General features: G+C 35.1%; 1 protein-coding gene across 8 annotated transcripts in view; it reads left to right on the forward strand.

Annotated features, from left to right (window-relative positions):
* DACH1 (dachshund family transcription factor 1) overlaps positions 1 to 24,285 on the forward strand; it is a 356,604-nt gene that overhangs the window by 299,828 nt on the left and 32,491 nt on the right. For 4 of the 8 annotated variants that reach the window (XM_027647038.1, XM_027647068.1, XM_027647028.1 and 1 more), the window contains 5 exons: positions 5,514 to 5,665; positions 10,757 to 10,904; positions 15,102 to 15,245; positions 15,712 to 15,780; positions 19,641 to 19,707. In XM_027647038.1, the coding sequence (XP_027502839.1) occupies positions 5,514 to 5,665; positions 10,757 to 10,904; positions 15,102 to 15,245; positions 15,712 to 15,780; positions 19,641 to 19,663 (536 nt within the window). In that variant the 3' untranslated portion in view covers positions 19,664 to 19,707. The remainder of the gene's footprint in view (positions 1 to 5,513; positions 5,666 to 10,756; positions 10,905 to 15,101; positions 15,246 to 15,711; positions 15,781 to 19,640; positions 19,708 to 24,285) is intronic. The other 4 variants (XM_027647015.1, XM_027647020.1, XM_027647049.1 and 1 more) reach the window with 1 other exon arrangement.

The raw sequence follows: 24,285 nt of genomic DNA on the forward strand, positions 1-24,285 counted from the left end.
AATATAAGCGACTGCATCAGGTACAAAGCCATTGCGCATAATGTACACATCCAAGAAACATATTCTCAGTAGCTGTGATCCTTTCCATGTAGGCTTTTAATCTTTTAGTCATATTTCATTAGTGGTGAGTTACTATTCCCAAAATCCTCAGGCAGACATACCAAGCCAAGAAACAGAACTCAGTGGACAGCATTTGCAATGGTATTATTAACTGTGAGAGCACCAGCCTCTTTGAAGTGTTGCAGAAACAACACTCAGCGAGTCAGTCTATTTGAATATTTTATATTTCCCCTTGATTTCCAGTTGCAAATCTGTTAATTTCAGAGTATTTGGGTGTCCTGGAGAACTACTGTTAATATGAAAAGAAGATAATAAGTTGTAGATTGAAAAAAAAGTTTTCGTAAGAGTTTGTTTCAGTACATTCCTTTTACAGTCCATAACATCCTTCACAGTTATCTTGCAATGCCCCGTTATAGGTAGGGTGAATCTTGAATGACCAAATCTATAAAGCAGCCAAATGATATGGGAATTGGGCAAGAGGATTTTATTTATTTATTTAAAATTTACCTGAAGTTAATATTCAGTTCAGTTCAGTTCAGGACATGGGATCCCTTGTTCTTTTGTGTTAATATAAATCCACAATTAAAGTTCAATTGAAGTAGAAGAGCTTCTCAGACTTGAAACTTCTAACTCTGAGAAAGGTGAAATATAAAGCTTTGTAGTGAAGAGTGTTTGACAACATAAGCCAAAATCATATTAAGCCAAATGGAATAGATTGTTTCTACAATGCAGAAAAAAATGTATACACCAGATTTATGGTAGTAAAAAGTGGAAACAGAATCCTCTTTCATCATTCAAATGATAAGAGTGAACCTGTGTTAGGAACAAATACATGTGAAATATTTTGCAGAGAACAGAAAAGCATCAAGATGCATTACAAAAAACAACATTAAATGATTACAGAATGGCAGTAATCTGTATAGGGTTTGTTTTTGGTAGGTTGTTTTTTTTTTTTTTTGAGTCAGCTATTACGACTTGCTTTCAAATCCTGACAATATCAATATTCTCCAGTTTGATTGGTGGCCAGTCTGAACTTATCCTACTTGCTTTTAGGAATAAAGACAAGAGAATAGCTGCCTCTATTAATCTATTATTGTTTAAATAGCTGTCACAGCTTCCAGGATGTCTGGTTCCATGTTATCTGGTGAAAGAATAAAATAGAATGGCAACAAACCAAACACAGTGAAATATGTTTGTTGCATTTGGCCCAAACCAGGTGCTGTTTACAGATAAAATCTGGTTTGAACAAAACCAGGTGAATTTTGGAAATTGAGGAACAATGGATGTAGTGGTTGTAGCATTTACAAATATTTTAAAGGTACGTGTTGCATTCAGGCTTGCCTATTATGGTGATTTAGTTCATATGTCAGGACACATATTCATCTCTGCCCAGACACTGTAGAGATTTGGGTAACAGCTTGTCCTATCCTTGTTTATTTGTTAATTTATAACATCTCAGTTCCCAGCACAAGCCAAGGCAGGCCTGAACACTTCTTTGTTCTGCCTTGTTCTTTCTTTTTTCCCCCCTTTCTCTTCATTATTGTGCTCCCCACTCTGACAATGGAGTTGTAGGCTGACCCTATTTCCCCTTTTGCCCTGACTTGTCTTCCAACACTTCCTTTGATGTGTTTAGGCTGAAAATACCAAATCTCTGTTTCCCAGCAAGGGCTCATCGTTTTGCAGCATTGCTCTGCTAATAGGTTAAGAGGAACATTAGTAGTTTCTCTGCAGCAGTTTAAAAGATGTTAGGCTAATGGAAACGAAAATATCTCATCCTATTGAGAAAAGAGGATTTGTGCAGGAATGAAATATTTTTAAAAGTTTTAAAGGCAAGAGGTCATATTATTTTGCTACTAAGATATGTGGTTATGTTTTAATTGGCTGTGTTTACAATGTGGTTTTTCTTTAATATGCATTTTTTCAAGATTCCCTCAATCATCGCTTATCTCACATCCACAAATATCCATGCTTCCTGTGTATAATATGTACATTTGCTCTGTTTCAAACATACTCACACTCAAAGTTTATTTCACATGGGACATCAAGAAAACAAAGTCACATTAGTCTGACTTTATTTTCTGAGTTGACCTTTCATTAAAATAAGTTCACAATAAGTTCATCTCTCTAGTCTTACTCTTCAGTGTAAATTTGTTTCTGTTATTTATTGTAACATAAGAGTTTGGATGTTATTTTGAATTCATATCATTCTAACCCTTTTTGATTTACTTTGCCAATTGCGAAACCATACCACACATTGTTAAAAAAATCTTTGCAAACTCCACATTTTGAGCATGCACGAAGTACAGCAAGCTTAGAATTAAATAAATTGTAAAGTAGTAATACAGTAAAAAAAATTGATCCCTTGCTTAAATTCTATGACAAGGCCTGTGTTGGAGCTTTCTATATCTCAACAAGTGGAAGATATAGATATGGAAGAGCAGTTTTTTAGTTAATTAAGACTTATGGAATTTTGAAGTGGGTCAGTTTTGTCTAGTATATAAAAATATTAAAATATTTTGATCGTTTAAGACCTAAAATATCAGTAAGATTCCATGTAGTCTTACAAAGTATGAGAGGTCCTTGGTCCATTTTGCTGCCAAACCTAGAGGAAAATGACATATTTCCAGTTTTCTTTCTCATTTATATGAATCAACTTCACTATGCATACTAGTGATTTGACTCTTTCTTGCTATACCATGCAAGAGCAATACCTTCACTGGAACCACTGTTATAAAGAAATCTTTAGCCAAAAAAACTTAGTGATGTAACACAAAAGAGACTTTTCAATTTTTTATTTTCTCTCCTTTTTTTTTTTTTTAATTTTGGGTAGAAATCATTTGGGAAAGCCATATTTTCAGCAGAGGAAAAAAAAATTTCAGCTATGCAATAATATTGTGTAGTGTTTATCAATCTGTTATCTACTCAGCTTTGTTTAAGTTTTGGCTTTCTTCTTTTGATTAATGAAAACCTAACAATTCTAACAGCAGTTTGGAAAAAACATTTGGTAATGATTTTTCACACTAGAATAGGATTTGAGAAGTTGAACTAAGCTAGTTTTCAATACCCAGGAATACCTAATTTATTATTTCTAATGAAGTGGTGAATATTTCTGTAATATTTTAAAAGTCAGAAAGAAGCAAATCATATTTACGGCCAAATTTTAGTATGTTACTACAAAATTGCTACAGAGCTATCCATGCTGCTGTAGGGTAGCACAAGGACAGCAGATACATCCACAAAGTACATTTTCAGAGCCTGCTTCGAATCTTAGTAAGGTAGATAGGAAATGGTTCAGTAATCTAGAGCCAGTATTTTTCCAGACACTTTGCAACATGACTGGAAAATTTAGATATAGCTGAAAAAATCCTTTATGATTCTGAATGGACTGAAGCTTTCCTTGGTCAACCTCAGCTCCTTTCAGTAAACTTACCTTTACCTGGAAAGCCTTTAAACAATGACTTTATGGGAGTCATTTTGGCATGAGTTGTGACAAATGGGGGATATGGAACAGAGTCTTACTCCTGGTGTAGACTACTCTCAGCCTGAACCATGGTGAAGTAGGAAGAACAGCATCCATGTTAGGAGTGATCTCACCAAAAGCAGATCTTTCCATCTGAGGTTGTCATCTTAGGTCTCTCTTACCGTGAAAAGACTCTTGTAGAGAAAGATTTACCTCTTCTTGCAGCAGGTGCCTGTGAGAGTTTGGAAGATTTCTGAATCTTAAACTGATAGTGTCTGCTTCTTCCCACTGACTATAGAAAGAGTTCAGTGGGACCAGCCCAGAAGCAGATATCCAAATTCCTGTTTTGGTATTTCTCTAGAAGGACATAGTGAGAGAGGCTTTTACTTCAGCACTGTAAATACTGACCAGCATGACAGAGCTGATGAGAGATGGGGCAAGAAATCTGCACCTGAGCGTGGCTGATAGAGGTTGCTTCCTTCTGGAGTAATGGTGATGGGGACTGATGGAATAAACTGGGACCTCAAGTTATGGTTTTCTCGTCCTGAGGTCATCAAAGCCTAACCCTTTGTTACTGAAGATTTCAATTTTCATGGGCTTAGACTGTCCACTTAGGAAAATAGTGCACTCAGTCCAAGGGAAAGCTCTTTTTAGGCAACTAGCATCAACTTTCATATACAATTCTAATGTACAAGACAGAATAAATAGGGAAATACAACTACTACTGAAACTATAATTAAATAAATAAATAAAAAGAAAATAAACTACCCCAAAACATATATACTTAACAATGATCAAAGCCCAAATGGGAAAAAACAAGTCTGACAAACTCCTTTGTAGTCAAATAGCTGTGCAAAGATCTGCATAATACCTAGAGTACATTCTGATGTCCTTGTATTGTACTGAGATACATCAATGTGTCAATTAATGACTGAGCCCTTGGTAAGAAGGGTATGTATGCATATATGTATCTCTATATATGTATAGGTAGTTTTCCTTTTGACGAATTCAGGTTAACATCTAGTGCAAAGAAATTGACCTAAATTTCTGTATCCTGTCAACGGTAGTCTAAAAATATTTCAGAAAGTAAGAAAAACCCAACCCAACCAAACAAAAAACCCCATGGAAAACAAAAAAATCCACCAAAACCCCACCAACCAGGGTATTGAAGTTTCTATTAATCATGAGGTTTTTCTATCTTTTTTTTTTCTTTTTTCCATTTCTTAATCCATTCACAGATTATCTGTGAAACTTTAATCTTAGAAGTCTTCAAACTGTGGGAGCTTTTTTCTGTTGTGATGTCAGAACTGATCAGATCTGATTGTGACAAAAATCCTACTAAGGAGTTTAGCAGTAATTATTAGAAGATGTCCGTGCTTAAAAAAATTAGGCCAGTGATTGTTACCACACTGTTAATTTCATGTATTGTTCAGACATGTTTTAATTGTGGGAATCAGGTGTACTTTCTTAATGAAAAATGTATTGAGGAGCTGCATTTTTTCTTGGTGTTGCAAAGTCTTCTGAGCTGTAAGTGAAACCATTAAGAGTGGGAAGGGTTAATTGTGTGGGAAGCCTCGTATTCAAAGACTTCTCATATACAAAATATATGTCATGCTAGAAAATCTTCTATTGTCAATCCAAATAGAACACAAACTAAAATGAGATAATTGGGAAGGTGCCCATAAAGTCAGCCTGAATATATTATCACAAGTATATGTGAGATAATATTTGTTTTAAAAAGATTCTATGGCACTGTAAACTCAGTCTCATTAGAGACTGCATTTAAAAGGCTTATAAAGTTACTCATTAATGTTATCTTGTTGTATCTCCACAGCTTTTTCATTAAAGAAAATTCAGCAGAAAGCATTTTCTCCTGATAGCAGGAACCAATTTGCAATAAATGTTCTGGAAACCACTAGGGAAGCCATTACTGAGGTCTAATAAAAACAGACAAGCGTAACTTGTTCTATATTTTTGTTTCAATCACATACAGATGAGACCCCGCTCTCCACACCAACCGCAAGAGACAGCCTTGACAAACTTTCTCTAACTGGGCATGGGCAACCACTACCTCCAGGTTTTCCATCTCCTTTTTTATTCCCTGATGGATTGTCCTCCATAGAGACCCTTCTGACTAACATCCAGGTAGGCCTTTTTGTAGATCAGCTTAAAGGGATGGAGAGGAGCCAGTTGCAGATTTGTCTGAATTAATAAAACCATTCTAGCTTAATCAGTTCATAAGATTATTTGGATCAACTCATTTACTGAAACTTTCTAGTAATTTAGGTTTTAAAGGAACAAAGGCAAACAAATGAATTTAGAAGCTGTCAGATACAGCACATAAAAATACAGATTGTATATTAAACCACAGCAGAAAATTCAATGTAAATTACATTGATGTGTTTAACAACATTTGTCTTCAATGCTCTTTTTATTACAGGCTAATGAAATGTATCTTACTGTTTAACTTTATCTCATTTACTAAACAGAGAAACAATTCTTTAATAAATAGTTATTTTAAATTGCTGGAGTGCCAAGGTGGAAATGATATGTAAAGCTATTTGAAATGTGTCTCCCATAAAAGCATTTACAAAAAGCACTTCTTTTATAAATAAGCTCATTTCACTTACAGTACTGTCTTCAAAGAATAGACTTCAAAGAGTATTACCAAATTTTATACAGATTTCCTATTTGGTAGTGACAATGTCTGTTGTATGTACAGTAGAACCAGATTCAAATGTTATTTGAAGTATACACTGGTATGTAGCTTAAAGCCAAGTTGTTGGTGTTTCATATCAGAATGAAGGATTTTTTTTGTCCTGCTTCACAGGGTTTGCCTCTTTCCTCATCTTGTTTAACACCCAGCTTGTAGCCTGAGGTGTCGGGTGTGCGTGCTCTCAGCACCTGGGCAACCACTCTGCCCATTCTTAGCAAAGCATCCTGCTGATGGTTTAAGCTACAAACCATTTCAGTCTCTCACACCAGTCAGTTGCAAATAGCGGATATTCAAAAATTAACCTGTGGAGTTAATTAAAAAAAGTATGCATTTATATTTTTTGCAAAGCCTTTCACTCGATAGTTTTAATGATGAGAGCATACAAATTATATATATTTTCCTGACTAAAAGAGAAGCAATGGTATTTGAAAGTGTTTTTACCATGAATAGCTAATGTTGCAAAGAGTAGCCTCTGAGCTACAACCCTCTGGAAGCTAGGAGGTGTGACTAGGAAAGCTTCACTGTGTGCATGCCTGTTCTTCTAGTTTTCTTTTTTCACTCAGTGTGGGCACTTGTTGGAAACAAGATATGATCTTCTGGATACACTGTCAGAGTCATTAGTAAGGTCATTTTGATCTCACATATAAATTTGTAGCTAACAAAATTCAGTTAGGTGGAACGTACACCTAGTTGCAGTGAGAAAGAGAAGGAGCTTCAATATACCTTCCCCTTCACCCCTTTCAAAGTAGGCAACACATTATTTGCATAGTTTAAAAATAATGATAGGTAATACTGGTTTTAAGACTGAGGTTTGATATATATTTAATTTCTGTAGGATCATTAGACTGCTTTAACATGATGATTTTTTTGGATACGTGAAAGAATGGGAAGAAAGTCATATATCAACTTAACTTTATATTTGGGACATTTCTAAAGAATTTATCAGTGGAAATTACTAAAACAAGTACAGTAAAGTAAACAAACCAAATCAGAATGACTTATGAATCTCCAGGGGGGGAAAAATGTCTATTTTTGACATTACATTAAATAAAAATTGTCAAGAGTGACACTGAGGAGAAGAATGGCATGCTGTGCTTAAAGCCTGGCTCCAGATAGAGTCATTCTGTATTAAAACCAAATCTGGAACCTGAGCATGTTCGCTACAATTATCATTATCCAACCTCCATAACATCTGACCTTCCCTAAAGGGAAATATTTCGGTTTTGCTAATGTCCTGTGTTGCACTGCATTTTCCATTGTCATTGGCAGCATATTGATTTAATATCAGGTTAGAGGATTAGCCATAGCACATACAAGTTGGACATACTGTATTTTGTGTAATCTTTTCCAGATGATCCACTGGAATAATTAATAGAGTTTCATGCAACTCTGAAATTGCTATTCCTGTTCCAAGGGGCACTGATAATTTTTTAGCTATACCTTTTAGTTTTTCTCAGCCCCTTCTGCATTGAATAAAGGAAGATACTGAATGTTTCAGTATTTTTGCATTAGAGCTGTCATTGGCAGCAACAGCACTTTTGATATGCATCAGTTTGGCTCTAGTGCAGTTTTTTTTTCACATTGCATGCCTACTGATGTGCACTGATTTAACTTCTAAAAATGAAACTTAATTTTGTGTAGCTTATAAGTAGTCCCTAGTGGATCTTGACTCCAAAAAGCTAATATTTTTCAGACATAATCACCAGCAATAGGTAATGTATTACCATTAGCTATGTTAGCAAGTATAAAAAAAGGAAAGGCTGGGAGAGGAAGTATGGTGCAGAAATTCAATAGAAAATGTAATATGCTTTTAGCAGCTTCGTACTTTGCAGCAATTCTTAATATAAAATTACACACATCAGTGTTACACTCTAGTGTTCTCCTCCATGTTTATTCATAATGATTGTTTCATATTTAAAGAACACCAAAATATTGTGTTTTGTCAGCCAAGGACAATAATAGTTTAATAGTAATTTATTTTAAACTGCTACTGATAATACAACCAATCAACACATTAAGTGATGCCAACATTGGCATCTTGCTAAATAATCTCTGCGCTTTGCACTGAGAGTACATCTTTCAAAGATAAGTCAACAAGAGCAATCAGAGCAGAAAATTGGAATTTGGTATCTTAGAATTAAAATACAGCTAAACTAAAGTTTTAATTGGGGTTATCTAAAAGGGCACTTGATGTAATGATCTCTTTCATTTGTTGCTAATTGTTTGTTCCTGATGAAGAAGAAACATATACATGAATGTAGTTGAATTGAGTAAAGATGGCAGTTGCTTGAGGAGCTTGATTTTATTGTTAAACACGATGGATTGTAAGAATTTGGGGGGAGGGTGTTTGCAGCTTTAAACTCTAGACAATACACTTTTCATCAACAAATACCTTTCGTGTAATTTTACTTGATCTGATTTATTAATGATTTGGATGACTCACATGTTCCAGTAAGTGATTAATAGGAGGAGATTAAAACATTCTAGAGCATAAACCAGAAGCAGGTACTGATAAACAACTTCTACTTCAATTTCTTAGTATTTCAAATGCATCAATGTAGAAGAATATGGCAGGGGAAAGGAACAGAATTCAAATTAGCTTCTACAAAATAGATTGTAAAGACTTTAAAATATTATAGATTGTATTTTGCTTTGCATATGTATGTAGAGTGTTATATTTAGCTTTCTTTTTTACTTTAGTAGTCATTCAGGTTTAACATTTAACACAAAATACCTTTGTTATTTAGCCATTTTACAAAAGCAGTTGGCTCTTTGAAAGAAAACTGCTAAAACTTTAAACATAGTTGTAAGAACATCTATTGTGTTACCATTGTTACCATATTTCCAAACATGGTTCTATACTTATGTAGCGTATATCATTTTGGTGACCATCTGTGCCTTGCAATCAGAAGGTGTTGAGATCTTTTAGCTTCTGTGGACTTTATTAGATTCAAGTGTAATAGAGCTGCAAAGCATTAAGCTCTGAATAAGACAACACCTGAGGCATCAATTTATTTAAGAAGGAGGATGAGGAATACTGAAAATAACAGGCTCTGAAAACAGAACTGAAAGAGGAGTTTGAAGGACACAAATTTTAAAGTAGTCATTGATACTGGGAAGACTAGCGGGATAAAAGTGCAGACTAACACTCATGAAAAATACTTTTTCTGTTTCTCAAGTATGACTTCTTTTTCCATTCTTTTTTTTGGAGATATATTAAAAAAAAAAAGTGAAAAACTATGCAGCCCAGAATCCAATTTAGGAAGTGTGCCTGAGGGATGAGAAAGCTTATTTTAGAGTGGGGGAGTCATGGTTTCATGTCTGTAGCACTACAAGTCTTGAGTGTGAACCTTGTATCTGTTAGCTTAATGCTTCCCTACCAGAGCCATTGGGGAGTGCTCTCCAGTCTCTCTTGCTGGCATTGTTTTGCTTTATATCAGTAATTAAATCTCTGTTGGGTCAAATTATCTCTATGGTTAAGTTATCAAGAGTCTTGCCTAGGATAAAGGAGAGTTAGTTTTGTATCCTTGGAGGTTCATATATGCATATCCATGCTTAATTATCTGCTCTATTATGATAGCTTCAATTGGAGAGATTCATGTGTAGACCTAAGAGGCTGGTGGCCAGGCTTCTGGAAAATCTAAAAGGACGTTTCCATGTTCATTTATTTCAATTTCATTTCTCCTTCCATTTCCATGCCCTATCTCAGTGTCCAAACTATCTAGTTATTATTATTGTTATTATTGTTATTGTTACACTGTTAGCTCTGCCAGGATCATCCTACTTCCTTGAAAAAGAAGAAGGGAGTGTGAAGTTGAAATTCACAAGAGAACTTTAGAATAGTCTGAATTAATATTTCCTGATACAATAACAACAGGAAAAAAGGCAGAATTTTTCTCAGGTCAAGAAATTGAGAGATGATTGTGTTTTGTTCTCTGCTGTGAGATAATTATCCAAGATCAGGTAATGGACTTTTTAAACAGAGATATTTTCATGCTCTGTGACTCTCCTTTGCTTAGCATCCCAATTACCTATCATTCTTGGAAACTCTATGAAATATGAAAATATTTGAAACTAATAATAATTAAAAATTATGAGGAGCAAAATGGTAAGACTTTAAAAGAACCTTTCTAACCTTGGCTAATTTTCGTTGGCTTGAGTTGGACTAGAGATTAAATTCTGTATATGATGTGATTGTGAGACTGCCAATTTTTTTCAATTTTCTTGAAAGGAATAGACCTATCCCTATATGTTTTTCACATTAATTATATCACAGTCAAATGTGAGTTTACGTTTTCTGGGAAAACTTGACTTGTGGCTTTTTACAGATTTTTGTCCATCTGTTAAAATTAATTCAAGTTAAAAATTGCTGTTGATAATTGGGAGGCTTTGATCCTGTGACATAATAATTTTATTTCTGGAATCTCATATGACTATCAGGGGAAAAAAACAGTAGCTAGTTATTATGTCAGCTGTCTCTAACATTGTTTCAAACATTATCCAACTTTATCTTTGAACAGGGTCTACTAAAGGTTGCTATAGACAATGCCAGAGCTCAAGAGAAACAGGTCCAACTGGAAAAGACAGAGCTGAAGATGGAGCTCTTCAGGGAACGAGAACTGAGGGAAACACTTGAAAAACAGTTGGCTGTGGAGCAGAAGAACAGAGGTATTTTAATTAAGCAGACGTAAACAGTTTGCTATTTATTTCCTTAGGAAAAATAATTTTTTATCAAACACTTGTGTTTGATCAAAATGCTACCCCCCTTACATCATGTTGTGTCTCAGCTGACTGCAATGCAAGAAGTTTTATAACCTACCTGATTTTCTGTAGGGTCTTCATGAGACTTGGAGCAAGGACCTTCTTTTGCTCAATGTTTTTCTTGAATATTACTTGTTACATCAGTAATAAAAAAACAATTATAAATACCATAGGTGCTGTTACAGAATTTTACAAGTTGTGATCATTATGATAGGGGATAGCTTCTTAATACAACTTAAGAATCTGCAAGTTTTTAGGAACTCTCGTCTGTGTTCTTATATTGCATATTTAGGCATAAGTAATAAATATGAGGATGATAGTAGTATATAAGCCCTTTATAGTGCATAGTAGATAAAATGCATATTTGTAGAAGGAACAGTTAAGATTCTTCTTGATGAAGCAGGAGCATTAGTAGCATTTCTAACGTGAACACTGTAAAGCATGTTAAAGATTTTTAAATAATTTCATTGATAGTAAAGGCAAGACTGTTTACAGTGATTTACATTAACTGTTTGCATTATGAGCATGTTCCCATCTTTCTTTGTGCATCCATTTTTCTATCTGTGTATACCTCACCCTTTAATAGTGTCTAATTACTTTGCAAGGGACAGCTAACCTCTGGGACTCGCTGTTTAACTCAGACCATAGCAAGTCAGATGTGTATTTTAGCAGGGCTAGAGTTACAGCTCTCTTCTTATCCAGTTTAATTTTCTGGGAACCACCTAAATAGAGAATCCTAAGAACAATTGGTTTCACAGCCAATGTCATTATACCTTTAACTAACACACTAGCAGTAAGTACAAAATGTAATCCTGTTTACTGCCTTGACCCATTCAAAGGTAGGCCTATCACATCATTAATTATCCTTCTTTAACTTTTGAGAATACATTTTTTAAGACAATAGCTATTAACGATTATTACAGCTGTGCAGTGCATCATCCCTTTGTGCACAGCTGGTCCATTCTGCTCAGTACAATTGTACTACTTACACTTCTAAAGTAGTTTGGTAAAAGAGCTTGTTTATTCTTTGAATCCTTCTCACAACTGCTCAAATATATATTCTTTTTTAGAGTTATGCAATCATATGCACAGTACAAAAGGTTGTGGGGGAACCATCTGACCTTACTTGAGTTTTGCCATCTAAAAAATTCTATTTACATGAATAGAAGTTCCCTTTCTGGTCAATAAAGAAAGAGATTTGTATATCCTGTTCTCACATAGGTAGGTGTCATCAATTGCATTGTGAAGACTTGTTTCTCTTCCCTTTAACTCCTGAGGGAATATAATTGACTCGACTATACTAGACACATATGTTTTGATCAGCTAAAATTAAGCAAAATAAATTTCACTCAGAGTTGTCAGAAAAGAGTATGGGATAGTCCCTTATTTTGTTCAGGGTACTGAAATAATTGACAATATTATTTTCAGCATGATGCATTACCTGCTTTTGGATATGTATCCCTCTAATGATGATATTGCACTGGGAAGAGTCAGACCAAAGAGGAATAGATTTGAACAGTTATTGGTGATATGCAGCAAAGCAATTATAATGAGGATAACTATCTCTACCAGTAGATACTTTTGTTCTAAAGAAAGAAAAGTGGTGGATTATTCTTTGAAAGGAACAAATCGATGTAAGAGAGAAAAAAATAAGGCCAGATTGTAATTATTGTGAGAATTTATTCTTCAATTAAAGGTAGAAAAATGCATAGGAGCCTTTACCTATTATTAGTTTTCTAGATAGCAAGTTTATCTTAAAGAAAGTTTCACATGTCTTAAGCATGAACAAGATGGGAGAAGTGTACCATATCCCTGAAGTAAAGATATACCATATGAAAATACTGAAATACACTTAAAAGCTACAGTACAGAAACACAAGCCACTGTTTCGCATACAGGTCAAAACTCCTTAGGTGAATGGGATTTGCAGCATTAGGCAACATCTGTCTATCTTTTGCTCATCATGTTAACACAAGTCAAATATAATTTTCTTTAGTAGCTGCATCTGAATATTTTTGCCTTTTTTTGGAACATTAAATTCACTGCTGCTACTGTATATTCTATAGAGCTGCGTATTTACTGTACTGTTTCCTTCCTTCTTTGTAAATATTCCAATTAGTGATTCCTAAGGCTTTAGGATGTGTCTCATCAACTGGTGAAAGTAGGATAATATCTCTTCTGTGAGCAGCTACACAGTAAGGGCTTGCTAATTCTGGCTCTGACTGCTGTAGTCACATTTACAATGTGTCAGCCATGATGACATTTTAATTCAGAAAGCAACATATGTTTCCTTCTCATTTATTGCAATCACTTTCAAAGTACTTATAATGAAAACATTAAAACCATGCAATGATTCAAAATGTATTTAGTTTAGTCTTTGTATAGATGCTAGATGTTCTTTGATGGTATAAGGTAATTAGCCTGTGAAGTAGTTGGTGTAGTACAAAATGAGAAAGAACTAAAATTCCAAAGTCTTGTATGTAAATTATGTAGTTATTCTGACTACAGGATATGTGCTTATGTTAATTTTGTGCCTGAACAGTTCTGTATAGCAACACAAAATATCCAAGATCAACTAAAAGGTGGTTCTTCTTAGCATATAAATTAAATAGTAATAAGACAGTTCCCTTTAAAAGTTCCATTATTTGCATTTTGTGAAATATACCACAGTCACAGTCTACTGTACATGGGGACTATGAACTGGTGGAAGTATATTTTTATCTTTTTCAGCATTCATCCCTAGGCATGTTCCAGAGGTTACTTTGGAGTGAGATAGAGGGCTAGATAAATCTTGGCATGCAAACCTAGCATCACCTAGTATCTGGGTTTGGCAGGGATAATTTTTTTTAATATAGGTAATGAATTCTTTAGTGAATAGTTTAGTAGCTGATTTTTTAGTTAGTGTCAAAATAACAGACTCTTCAGGAAGATCTTAGGACAAATAAGCTTTTTACAAGCACATCCATGAAACCCCTGAATGTACTATGTGAGAAGGATTGGGGTGTGGTGGGGGAGATAATGCTGTGCTGTACGACTTCACATAATTCCTTCAGAGGCTAACTTTGTTTTTTATGGGGTAGAAAAATTGGTTCCCATTTTCCTTTTTCATCAGGAACATAACCTGTGATACCTTCCTTTGGTTAGGGATCCTTCAAATTTTACTTTTGTGCTTGTAAGTCATTGGTAACATAGAGAAGAAAATTGTGAAGTTTCATCCTGAACTTACAATCCTTTTCCTTACACAGTTTGAACAGAAGAGATACAAGGAAAACATTTTTTCTAAATTAGGGCTTTATATGCTTAATTTTAAAATACTAATTCCTTTCCTAATATTTTCCTTCACATTTGACAAAGTATAGTAATATTTACTTGACTGGGGATCCAGCACCATAAAGGATTTGATGTGAGTTCTTCAAGGTTAATTAGCTGATGGGACAGTAGCTGATAGAAAGCAAGAAAGAGAAAAGCCAAAGATAAAAGGGAAATGTGGAAAAGAAATAAATATAGGGAAAGGACAATAAGAGGTCAGATGGCATACAGGAAGCAGAGCTTGGAGGGGAATTAAAACTCTCAGGGCTTTTCCCCAAAAAATGAGGATCACAGCAGGGTCGGGGCTGCCCAGGCACCCAAGGCAGACAGATCCCCCTCTTATGTGAGAGAAGCTGTAGGCAGGCAAGGACTCCATGACTGTGTGTATATTAACTGTGTGCTATGGCAGATAGAAATGGTGGACGCAATTCCAAAAAAACACCTCACCTTCAGAGGCAGAGGCTTATCTATGCCAGATGATTCAAAAAGGACATTTCATTGCTGGTACCAAGGTTTTCTGATTTTAGCATTCATAGATTCTCAACTGTTTATAAAAAAAAATGAGCTATTGCTTGATATCACTTACAGTTTTCAATATCATCATATAGAACAGTAGTTCTTAGAATATCCCGGGGTGATTCCAGCAAATATCAAGTAATTTAAATTGGTATTGTGTAATTAATCAGTTTATATGAACGATTGTAGTTGTAGCATTTCTCAAGACTCTTAGTAGGTAATTGTGCAGCCAAGTTTCAGATCCAAATCTGAGTACACCGATGTTATTTTCTTTTCCTAGCAATAATTCAGAAAAGACTAAAGAAGGAAAAGAAGGCAAAGAGGAAATTACAGGAAGCACTTGAATTTGAGACTAAACGACGAGAGCAAGCAGAACAAACACTGAAACAGGCAACTTCAACAGATAGTCTCAGGGTCCTAAATGGTAAGAAGCCAGTTTTTGCCTCTGTATCATTAACTTTCAATTTAAGTACCAAAAGAACCTTGTTATACTGAAATTTATAACATGATAGGAGGGGGAAAAAAAGAAAGTCTCTTTTCTTTCCTTCATTCAAGTGATAGCTCTCTCTTTATTGCTATGTTACTTTATATAGTATGTGCAAATAAACTCACTGGAGAGAATGTTCGAACTAGGACAATTTTATATTATTAGCTTGAGAAGTCAATTTTTTTTCTTCCTCTTTTTCTCCCCCCTTTATGCTTGAAAAATCTATTGCTCATTAATCTTCCTAGTCTAACAAAAAATTGTCCTGGCCTCCAGTCATTGTTCAGCATTAAAAAAACTGACAAAGGTTGATTGTATTGTAATTCAGCATTGGAGTAACAGGTTGTAAAAAGGGCTATAAGAATCAAATGAAATATATGTCAGTCTTACCTTTCTATGTTTCTAGACTCTCTGACCCCAGAGATAGAAGCTGACCGCAGCGGGGGCAGAACAGATGCTGAAAGGACAATACAAGGTATGAATTTGCAAAAGGCTATAAATCTAGATCTTGCTATATGAGTTTTTCCTCAGCTTTAGACTGCTATTCAAGCATGTAGCCTACCATCTGGGCCACATCAAAACAAGTTCAAACAAGGTCAAGTTCATCTTGCTTGTTTATAAGAGAGAATACATTGTGTGCTGATAGATTTTCTTTAAATTAATAGGTCATTTCTGTTTATACAGAGCAATTAAAGAAGAGTAATTAATTTGAAGCAATATTGGGTTGAATCTCAGACAGGCTGAATGCAGTTTTTGTGAATATGTGTAGTTTTACTTGAGTTAACAGTGTTTTTAAAGGTATATTTGAAACATCTTGAGCTTGTAACTGTACAAATGGCTAAACCTAATGGGTAACATTGAAGGCATGATGAGAATTTCATAGCTAATAGTCAGTGGCAGTTACTGAAAGGTGTGTTTCAATAGACTACCCTGAGCATTAACAATAAATAAGCTGTTTATTCCCATCTTGGATTTTTCATTTACCACATCTCATTATTTACATTTTAATAAAACAAATCTGCTGAGTAAATTTATACATGAAATACTAAAGGGAGCCATATTACTTCCCCCGTGAATCTAAATGTATATATATTGCAAACATCAAGGTATTAGTAAAAAACAAATTTTGAAGATAGTATTTATATTATAATGTCTATTCTTGTCAACAGGCTAAATATGCCTACACGAATAGTAAACAATAAAAATAGAAATTGTTTTCAATTGTAAATGAAGGTGCATTTTTCACAGGCAAGCCTAAAATGATTAGCTCCAGTAATCACTCTCAATTGCCTTTATTTTGCATTTCGAAGTCAATCATCCTAGCGGTATCATTTGACATCTTCTGTGTGTTATTTAATCACATTTTCTAACTTCTAAGGAGTTGTTACTGGTGTGCCAAAAGGAGGCTGAAACAACTGAACAGAAAAGTCAGGAAGCTTTTAATGGATTGAGCATACAAACAAATACTAAAGAGGCAGTAAGTTCCTGTGAAAGACAAACACATGTATAGAAACAAAGACAAGCTGTCTGCAAAGTCCGTAACACAGAAGTTGGAATATGCCAGATTAAACGTTGCCTGGGAAGTGGGCACATGTTAAGAGGTTTGTTATTGCAGAATCTTGCCTTCCTTCCCATAAAATTTATACCTTATTGAAAGCACCATTTGACATAATAATTTGGTAAGAATTCAGTCATTATGTCATTTTGTTATAATCCAGACATTTCATTATTTTGTTTGGTGCTAAGACAGACTTCTAATTTCTTGGGAGGCCATGCTGCTGCACCAGTCAGGCAGTACTTGTCCTCACTGCAAATATTAACTACTTCATCTTCAGAGAATTCCTGCAAGGAAGTGAAGTTTGGAGTATTCCAATTTGATAGCTGGGAAACAGAGTCACAGACAGATTCAGATGACATATTGCTTAACTTTCAAGTATGAAGGCTCTAATTTTTCAGGATAATTTGCATTTTTGGCAGATGTATTCAGTGTAGTCAAAGCACTGTTCTGTTGACTTCAGTTTTGCTTATAGGCTGAGATATTAACTAGATATTTATAACATGAGCAACACAATTTTGAAAGTATGTATTCTAAAGGACTTATTCCAAACTACATAGGAACAGCACTTCAGCTTTTGAACAATGATTATGCATTCTTTCCCAGCTATCCTGTGTCTACTATTGCTCATTTCATGTATTTCCATTTTTGCAATAAATGAAATCAAGGATTTACAGGAGACATTGTCAGAAAGGATGATTTTTCCTTGATTTATCCATCCAAGGAGGTATACCTTAAAAACAAAACTAAAATCCACAGATGATTGTTTAATTCAAGAATGGACCATGATATATTCTAATTGTGATATTGAATCATATTGCAAAGGCAACCTTAATTCTGACATTTCCCATTTCTACTTTGCAGTCTTAACATATAACTAAAACAGAGGGGTTTTAAGAAAAAGGAAAGAAGCAAGAAATAGAGTTATCCTAGTTTAATATATTCAACTTAAGAGTCTTACAACAATTCAGAACTTTTAGATCTACCACAATATGTAATCCTACAACATGAATGTAACTGTAGGAGCTTATTGTCATTGTAGATCAACCATTAAAGAGTGACAGGCTTCAGAAATAGTTCAAGAAACAGTTAATAGCAGACAAGTCATGCCAAGTGTCAGGACTCTTTGTGTTCACTTCCAATATTGGAAGGAGGATTTCCTTTTGCCATAAACTCCCTTTTCTCTGTGTCCCCCTTACTATGTATCCCCATGTCTCTGTCCCTGTTCCTCTTATTTTTTTGTCAATGGCTAATCTCACTCTTTTCCTTGCTCTACATTACATTGTGCTTCTTGTTTCCTAACTTGACATTCTTCTAAACTCAGTTTCATGCCACCCTGATTATTTCTTTAATTACAAGCTCTTTCTCTCTCAGTGATCCCCAACCCCCTGGCTCTGTCTGTCCCTTCCTGTTTCCTCCTCCTCTTGTCCAGTCATTTCAAAAGCTGCACTGATGTTCCCTGTTACCAGCCTTCCCTGTTGCAAACCACGTTTTTTGTGTGTAGCCTCTGCTTCCCCTGTCTCCCTATCAAGCTGATGTTCCCTACTGCTTTCAGTACATTTCTGTTGCTTCTTGTGTATCTGCCTGGATATCAGGGAGGGAAGCACTGAGAGCATTCTGTTCTTATTTCAGTATTTAGTATGGGAATTGTTGGCAGGAGTGAGGAGAAAGAATTGCTGGGAAAGAACCGTTTAATTCCTGCAGCACTGGGATAAAGCATGCTCAGTACAGTTGGGGCCCTTTAGCTGCAAAACTCTACAAAAGCTTTCCAATGGATTTTGTTTGGAGCAACAAAGACCATATCCTCACAATTATGCAAAATTTCAATTTTGTCCTTACATTTGATCTGTAAATTATATTTTTTATACTCTAGGATGCACTATAGAAGAAATATTATATACACATATATAATACCATCCCATATATAATATATTCCATAATAAATAATATAATATTGTCTCTTGCATCTTTCAGGTTCATGGAAAAAAATACTTACTAGGAAAATATTTATGCCTTTCTTATTCCTCTCAAAACCATATTTGTGTCTTAGTACCAAAGCATGTCTGGAGTAATAGTCTTTTTATCCACAATTATTTTTCAGTTTGCTGTATTGAGCATGCTGTGCAGTTCTATAACTAAGCAAAGGTGGGAAAGCTGCACTTCTCTGTAGAGAAGTGAAATAATTGAAATACAAAGTGTGCTTCAAGCATTTAAGAAAATATTATGTGAGAAAATCATAATGAAAACTATTTTGCTTACTATTTATTATAAATAAATTGATACTTGTCGACTTGAAGTTATATTTAATGTTGCTGTTTTTAAGTATTGCTTTTGAGAGTAAGGAATAGGACTAATTTAAACGTGGAAGATAATTGCATTTGTCAATACGAGGGGTATGTTCTGTTCTATTTTTTAGCGTGTAGCACTCATTTAGATTCACTTTTAGTTCATGTAAAGTCTTTTGTAAAATGGGAACACTATTAAAAAGAAAATTGCATATGAGACTATAGAAAGAAGCCATATAGGGTATTTTAGGGTTGGGTTTGAATTTTTTAAATGTTGAGTAGATGATAGTTTGCTGGAATATACATAAAATGTTAAGAAGTAATCATAATAAGTAATTCAATTATGGGTCTCAGATATACTTACATATTTTTTAAGAGGTACAAACAGATACTAAGTTATTAGGAACTGGTGTAGACAGTAGTTTTAAATGTTTTCTTTGCTTCTGTTTAAAATAATAATAAAGCAGATTATCCTCTTCTCCATACATATTGTAGGTTCACTAGATGCCTATGCCTAGCTCCCAATCCGGTTTCCCAAGACCCCCTCATCCCACACAAAAAGGTACCATAACAAAGATAATGTTTAACTTTTATATGCTGTTTTGTTACCAGACCTCTTACTAAGCACTAGAACAATGACATTAACTGCCGCTTTTACCTTCTTATTTCCACTGATTTTTTTCTTCCCCATCTGGTTACTTAGCATGTATTTACCTACCTACATTATTATTTTTTCTTTTCCTCTATAAATCCCATATTTCCAGTCTTCTGTCTCTGAGTAGTTTCCCTCCCAATTCCTGTACATTCATTTTCATTCCATTTAAGCACCCCTCCCTTTACACATCTAAAATCACCTAAAAATGTTCTAGTTCTGCACTGTCTTCCCCGTTGACCATTCTTTTCTTGTGGTGTCCCTGTCATGTCTTCCTCTTCCCAAATCACTCACAAACTGTTTTGTGCTTTTGTCCCAAAGCTATCCTGGTAAGAACAGGAAGCATAATGAAATTTTCCCTCTCTCATGTTGCTATTTTGTTTGTCTTTTCAACTTCTTTACTATTTACTAGCAATTGCCTCAGCTTGTATTTTTTTTGCTATTTTCCAATAATTTCCAGCTTCTACATGCCATCCTTCCAGCTACTTCTGAAATCAGCTCCATCATTTTTTCCTAGATCGTTTCACCTTGCTCATTCCCATGAATTCTCAGGCCTATCTTTTTTTTTTTCCTCAAGTGTCTGTTTGTGTTGAAGGAGACCCTTTGTGTTTGGCCTACCCTCAAAATTTTCCCATCCTGCTGCACTTTCAATCAGTTTTTCTCTTAACTGTGCATACTTCTCCACAACAAATTTTGTTCTCTTTGTCCATTAGTCAAAATTTCATACCTCAGTTCCTTATTCTACTGCAAATATTATTTTTCCTTCTATCACATTATCAGCCTTTCTCCAGCTGTGTCTGTTATCTTTCTCTCCCTGTCCATTAGAAAAATGAACTTATGCTTTCTAAACCCTTTCCCACCAACTTCTTGCCTTTTTTTAGATCTCCACCTCTTCTGTAGTCTCATATTAACAATACAGTTAAGCTTCAGACTATGCTTTTCTGATGTAAAAAAAGGACCCACTCAGCTACCACAAAACCTTCCAGGGCAATCCAACCTTCTCAAGGCAGGACACAGAGATGTTGACAGATTCGGGAATAGAGAAATAAAGCTGCAACAACTCAGGACTTTGACCACGTAGTCCAGTATGAGGTTCCTTGTAAGGCATTTGAAGGCTACTGAAGAAGAGTGAGAAAGAAAATATGATTTAACTTTGCCCACAGAAAGAACCTAGTGTGTGCATTTTGCTGCCCAAGTACTAGGGGAAAGCTGCCACACAACTACCCTCTGTATTAATAAAAATTGCTTAGATACAGTTTCAGTCATTTGCCTGGAAACCTAACCTAAATTGTTTTCTGCATTGATTTGAAACTTGTTTAATCTATTTTTCAACAAGCAAAATCTTGTGTAATAATTTCAGCAAATGATAGTACTTGATTCTTTCTTGCTTTATTTGTGTTTGAAAGATAGCTATCTAAAGGACTTCCACATTGAAAAGGAACTTTTGGTGGTTCTGTGAAGCTTGTTCACACATTCCCATTTGTGATGTATGAATCTTGGATGAAAGTGCATGGAAATATGTGACAATGTTTTTTATGAGATCAAAAACTTTATTGGAAAAGGCTGTTATCAAGGCTGTGAAGTCAAGCATTCCAAAATTAGGAAATGTTAGAATTAAGGTTGTCTTCCGCACCTTTGTTCAACTATCTTTGTGTATGTGTCATGATATAATCTTTAATTATATCATTAGATACTGTATTTTTCACACTACTCTGTCTTGTTCAGTGCAAGGGACAAGGATGTAGTTGAATAAATGGATATGTGTCCAATACTTTCTTCATCTTCAGTGCTCAGTGTGTGTTCTTATGCTTTGTGTAATGCCTGGTTTATATATAATACATCCATCATTAGACATCATGCTTTATGGAAGAGCTGTGAATGATTATCTCAATTTCTTTCATATATTAAGTCTTAATTTTGGTATTTCCCAACAGCTGAGTATTTTGCTTCACTAATGTCCTAGGTAACTGTTTCCTAGGGTATTCTTCTTGACAAGTAAACTACAAAGTTGGAAGTTTCACTGTGAGACAACATCTGAAAATGGTGTGGAATTAAGTCTTCAGATACACAGTGATAAAGCTAACCAATGAACTGATAAATTGTAATACCTTATTATGAGCAGTGTGGTCTGAGGAATGATGTTTTGCTATACTTGTTGATATAAATAAAGACAATCTTGGGATACATTTCATGCTCTTGGGCTCAGAATCTTCCTCTCATTTTTCTTGCAACCTGTGTGACTTATAGCAGTGTCTCCATCAAGCTTTCTTATTCTTGTTTTTCCCTCATCTCTGGGCTTTGTATCAGTCGCAATATCAATTTCCAAATTTTAGAATCTCTTTCTTGCCCCTTTTTTTCTCTCACCTTTCAATGCGAGTTTCTTTTTATATCCAGTCATAATTCCAGCCTCTAGTTTTGACTTCTTATGCCTAATGTCCTTGTTAATCAAGATCCAGATGGCTTCAGATACTGACTCATAGTGTTCTATCTGTGTGCCTCATATGCAGTTATTTGTCAAGATTTCTCCCTCTAAGAAACCTCAGATGACTTCACTTGAATTTCGTGCCCTATCTGTGCTTTGTCCCCCCTCTTTCCATCTATTCTCAGCCACTGAGTTCTGTTCTTGTCTATTAATACAAATCAGTTAGTCTCCCAACTTCAGTTTCATTTAGTCAGCCAGCTGTTTTTTATTAAGTATTCCATTTCACACTGTCTTCAAGTGCCCTGGTTTCTGTGTATCTGTCTGTGTGTTTAACCAGTCTCAGTCACTCCCCCAGTCACATTTTCTGTCCTTATTTCCAATTCTAATCACATCAGACTTCTTGTCCTAATTTCTGTAAATCTTGAGTATTTTTATGACTTCATGTTTGTAGACTTAGAGAAGATTACTGCTGGCTGCTAATCATAGATAGGATACATTTTCCAGTGCAAGACTACTCTCAAATTAACTAATGATTTTTTAAAAATAGTTTTCAATATCCTCATATGACAGGACATCTATTTCTTTTCTGGAGACATCAGTTCTCTTTGCAGCACATTTAACTAAAATGTCTTTTCTTTAGTCTTTTCTTCATTTATTTTGCTCATGATATTGACTTTGATGACCAGCATCAAGTCCATTTCCTTTATCCATTATCCTTCTGTAGACTCCCTTCAACAATTGCATCTCTCTCACTGAGCTTCTATCTCCTATCTTTGCATTTCTGTCTGTTCCTTTCCATGTTCCTCTTAATCAAAAGCAATTTCATTTGCACCTATAGCTGCCTGAAGATGACCTCATCCATCTGTATAATGCCATGTAAACTGATGGCCATATATTCTCCAAAGTATTAATTGATTAAACCCAAGAAAAACACCTGATTCTTTATACAGTTTATACCAACATTTTTCTTGCCTTTTTTACTCATTAAAACTCTTAGAACTGCTAAATATCTCTCTCTATATATCAACTGATAAATTCTGCATTTTTATTCAATTGACACTTGCTCATAAGTTATTCCATTTTCATCACTGCTTAGTAAGTACTATGGATTTGTTGTTACTCATTTATTATTTGCATGGGACTTCTATCAGAAAGGTGCTTGGGTTTAGTATAGAGCCAAGATTCTCAAATGGATGTATTGGGTTGTTTGCAGAATGAAAATACATATTCTTTCACATATGACATTCCTTCTTCTCTGTCAACTCATTTCAACACTGTTTTTGACTTCCTCTGTACTGTTGTTTTCTTGTTTTCCTTCACCTCCATCTCACCTCCCCCCTGCCAAATACTACTTCTGAATATCCAAAATATTTTTTATTATGCCACTTCCTTGACCTGCAAGGCAATGTGTGTGTGTATGATCCAGAGCCATGTGGCTGCTGGTTGACCAGGTGGCTGACTAGGAGGTACATGCATTCTGAGGGATCAGTGACAAGCCAGGAGATATGCATTTTCTGCTGGACATCTTGTTGCTGCCTCTTGGCAGCTGGGCAAATCAAACAGTACATGATGCTTCTCAGCAGCTGATGGGCCAAACAAATGGTTTTTCAAGCTGCAAGAGACCCACGGCCCACCTGTTGTGCGGGCCTGCTATAAAGGTTGAACATTTCAGCAGGGAAAAGAAGTCAGGAGCTGGAAACAAAGCTGTCAGAAGCCTGGAAGGCGAAGGGATTTTTTTTTCTAGATATGTTGAATAACTGCCCAAGGAAACATCTGCTACTTAGCTAGGCTGTTTATGGAAACAAACAGATGACTATTCTAGACCCATAGAAATATAAAAAGGTTCTGTGAAGTAGCAATGACAAAACATGGACTAACTTTCTTGGAGATGAGAATTTTTGTGATTTTTAGGCCACTTAGCATGTTATTCCATTAGGCCAGATTTAAAAAACAAAAATCAAAACCAAAGAACCTAATAATTTCCATTTGTCAACAAAAAGTAATTTTTCAGCTTAGCAGTCAACAAACAGTAAGGAGGTCTGCCTATGTGAAATACCGTATCTTGT

This window comes from Corapipo altera, unplaced genomic scaffold, assembly GCF_003945725.1.
Source record: "Corapipo altera isolate COAL_440 unplaced genomic scaffold, ASM394572v1 0, whole genome shotgun sequence".
Classification (NCBI taxonomy): Eukaryota; Metazoa; Chordata; class Aves; order Passeriformes; family Pipridae; genus Corapipo; species Corapipo altera.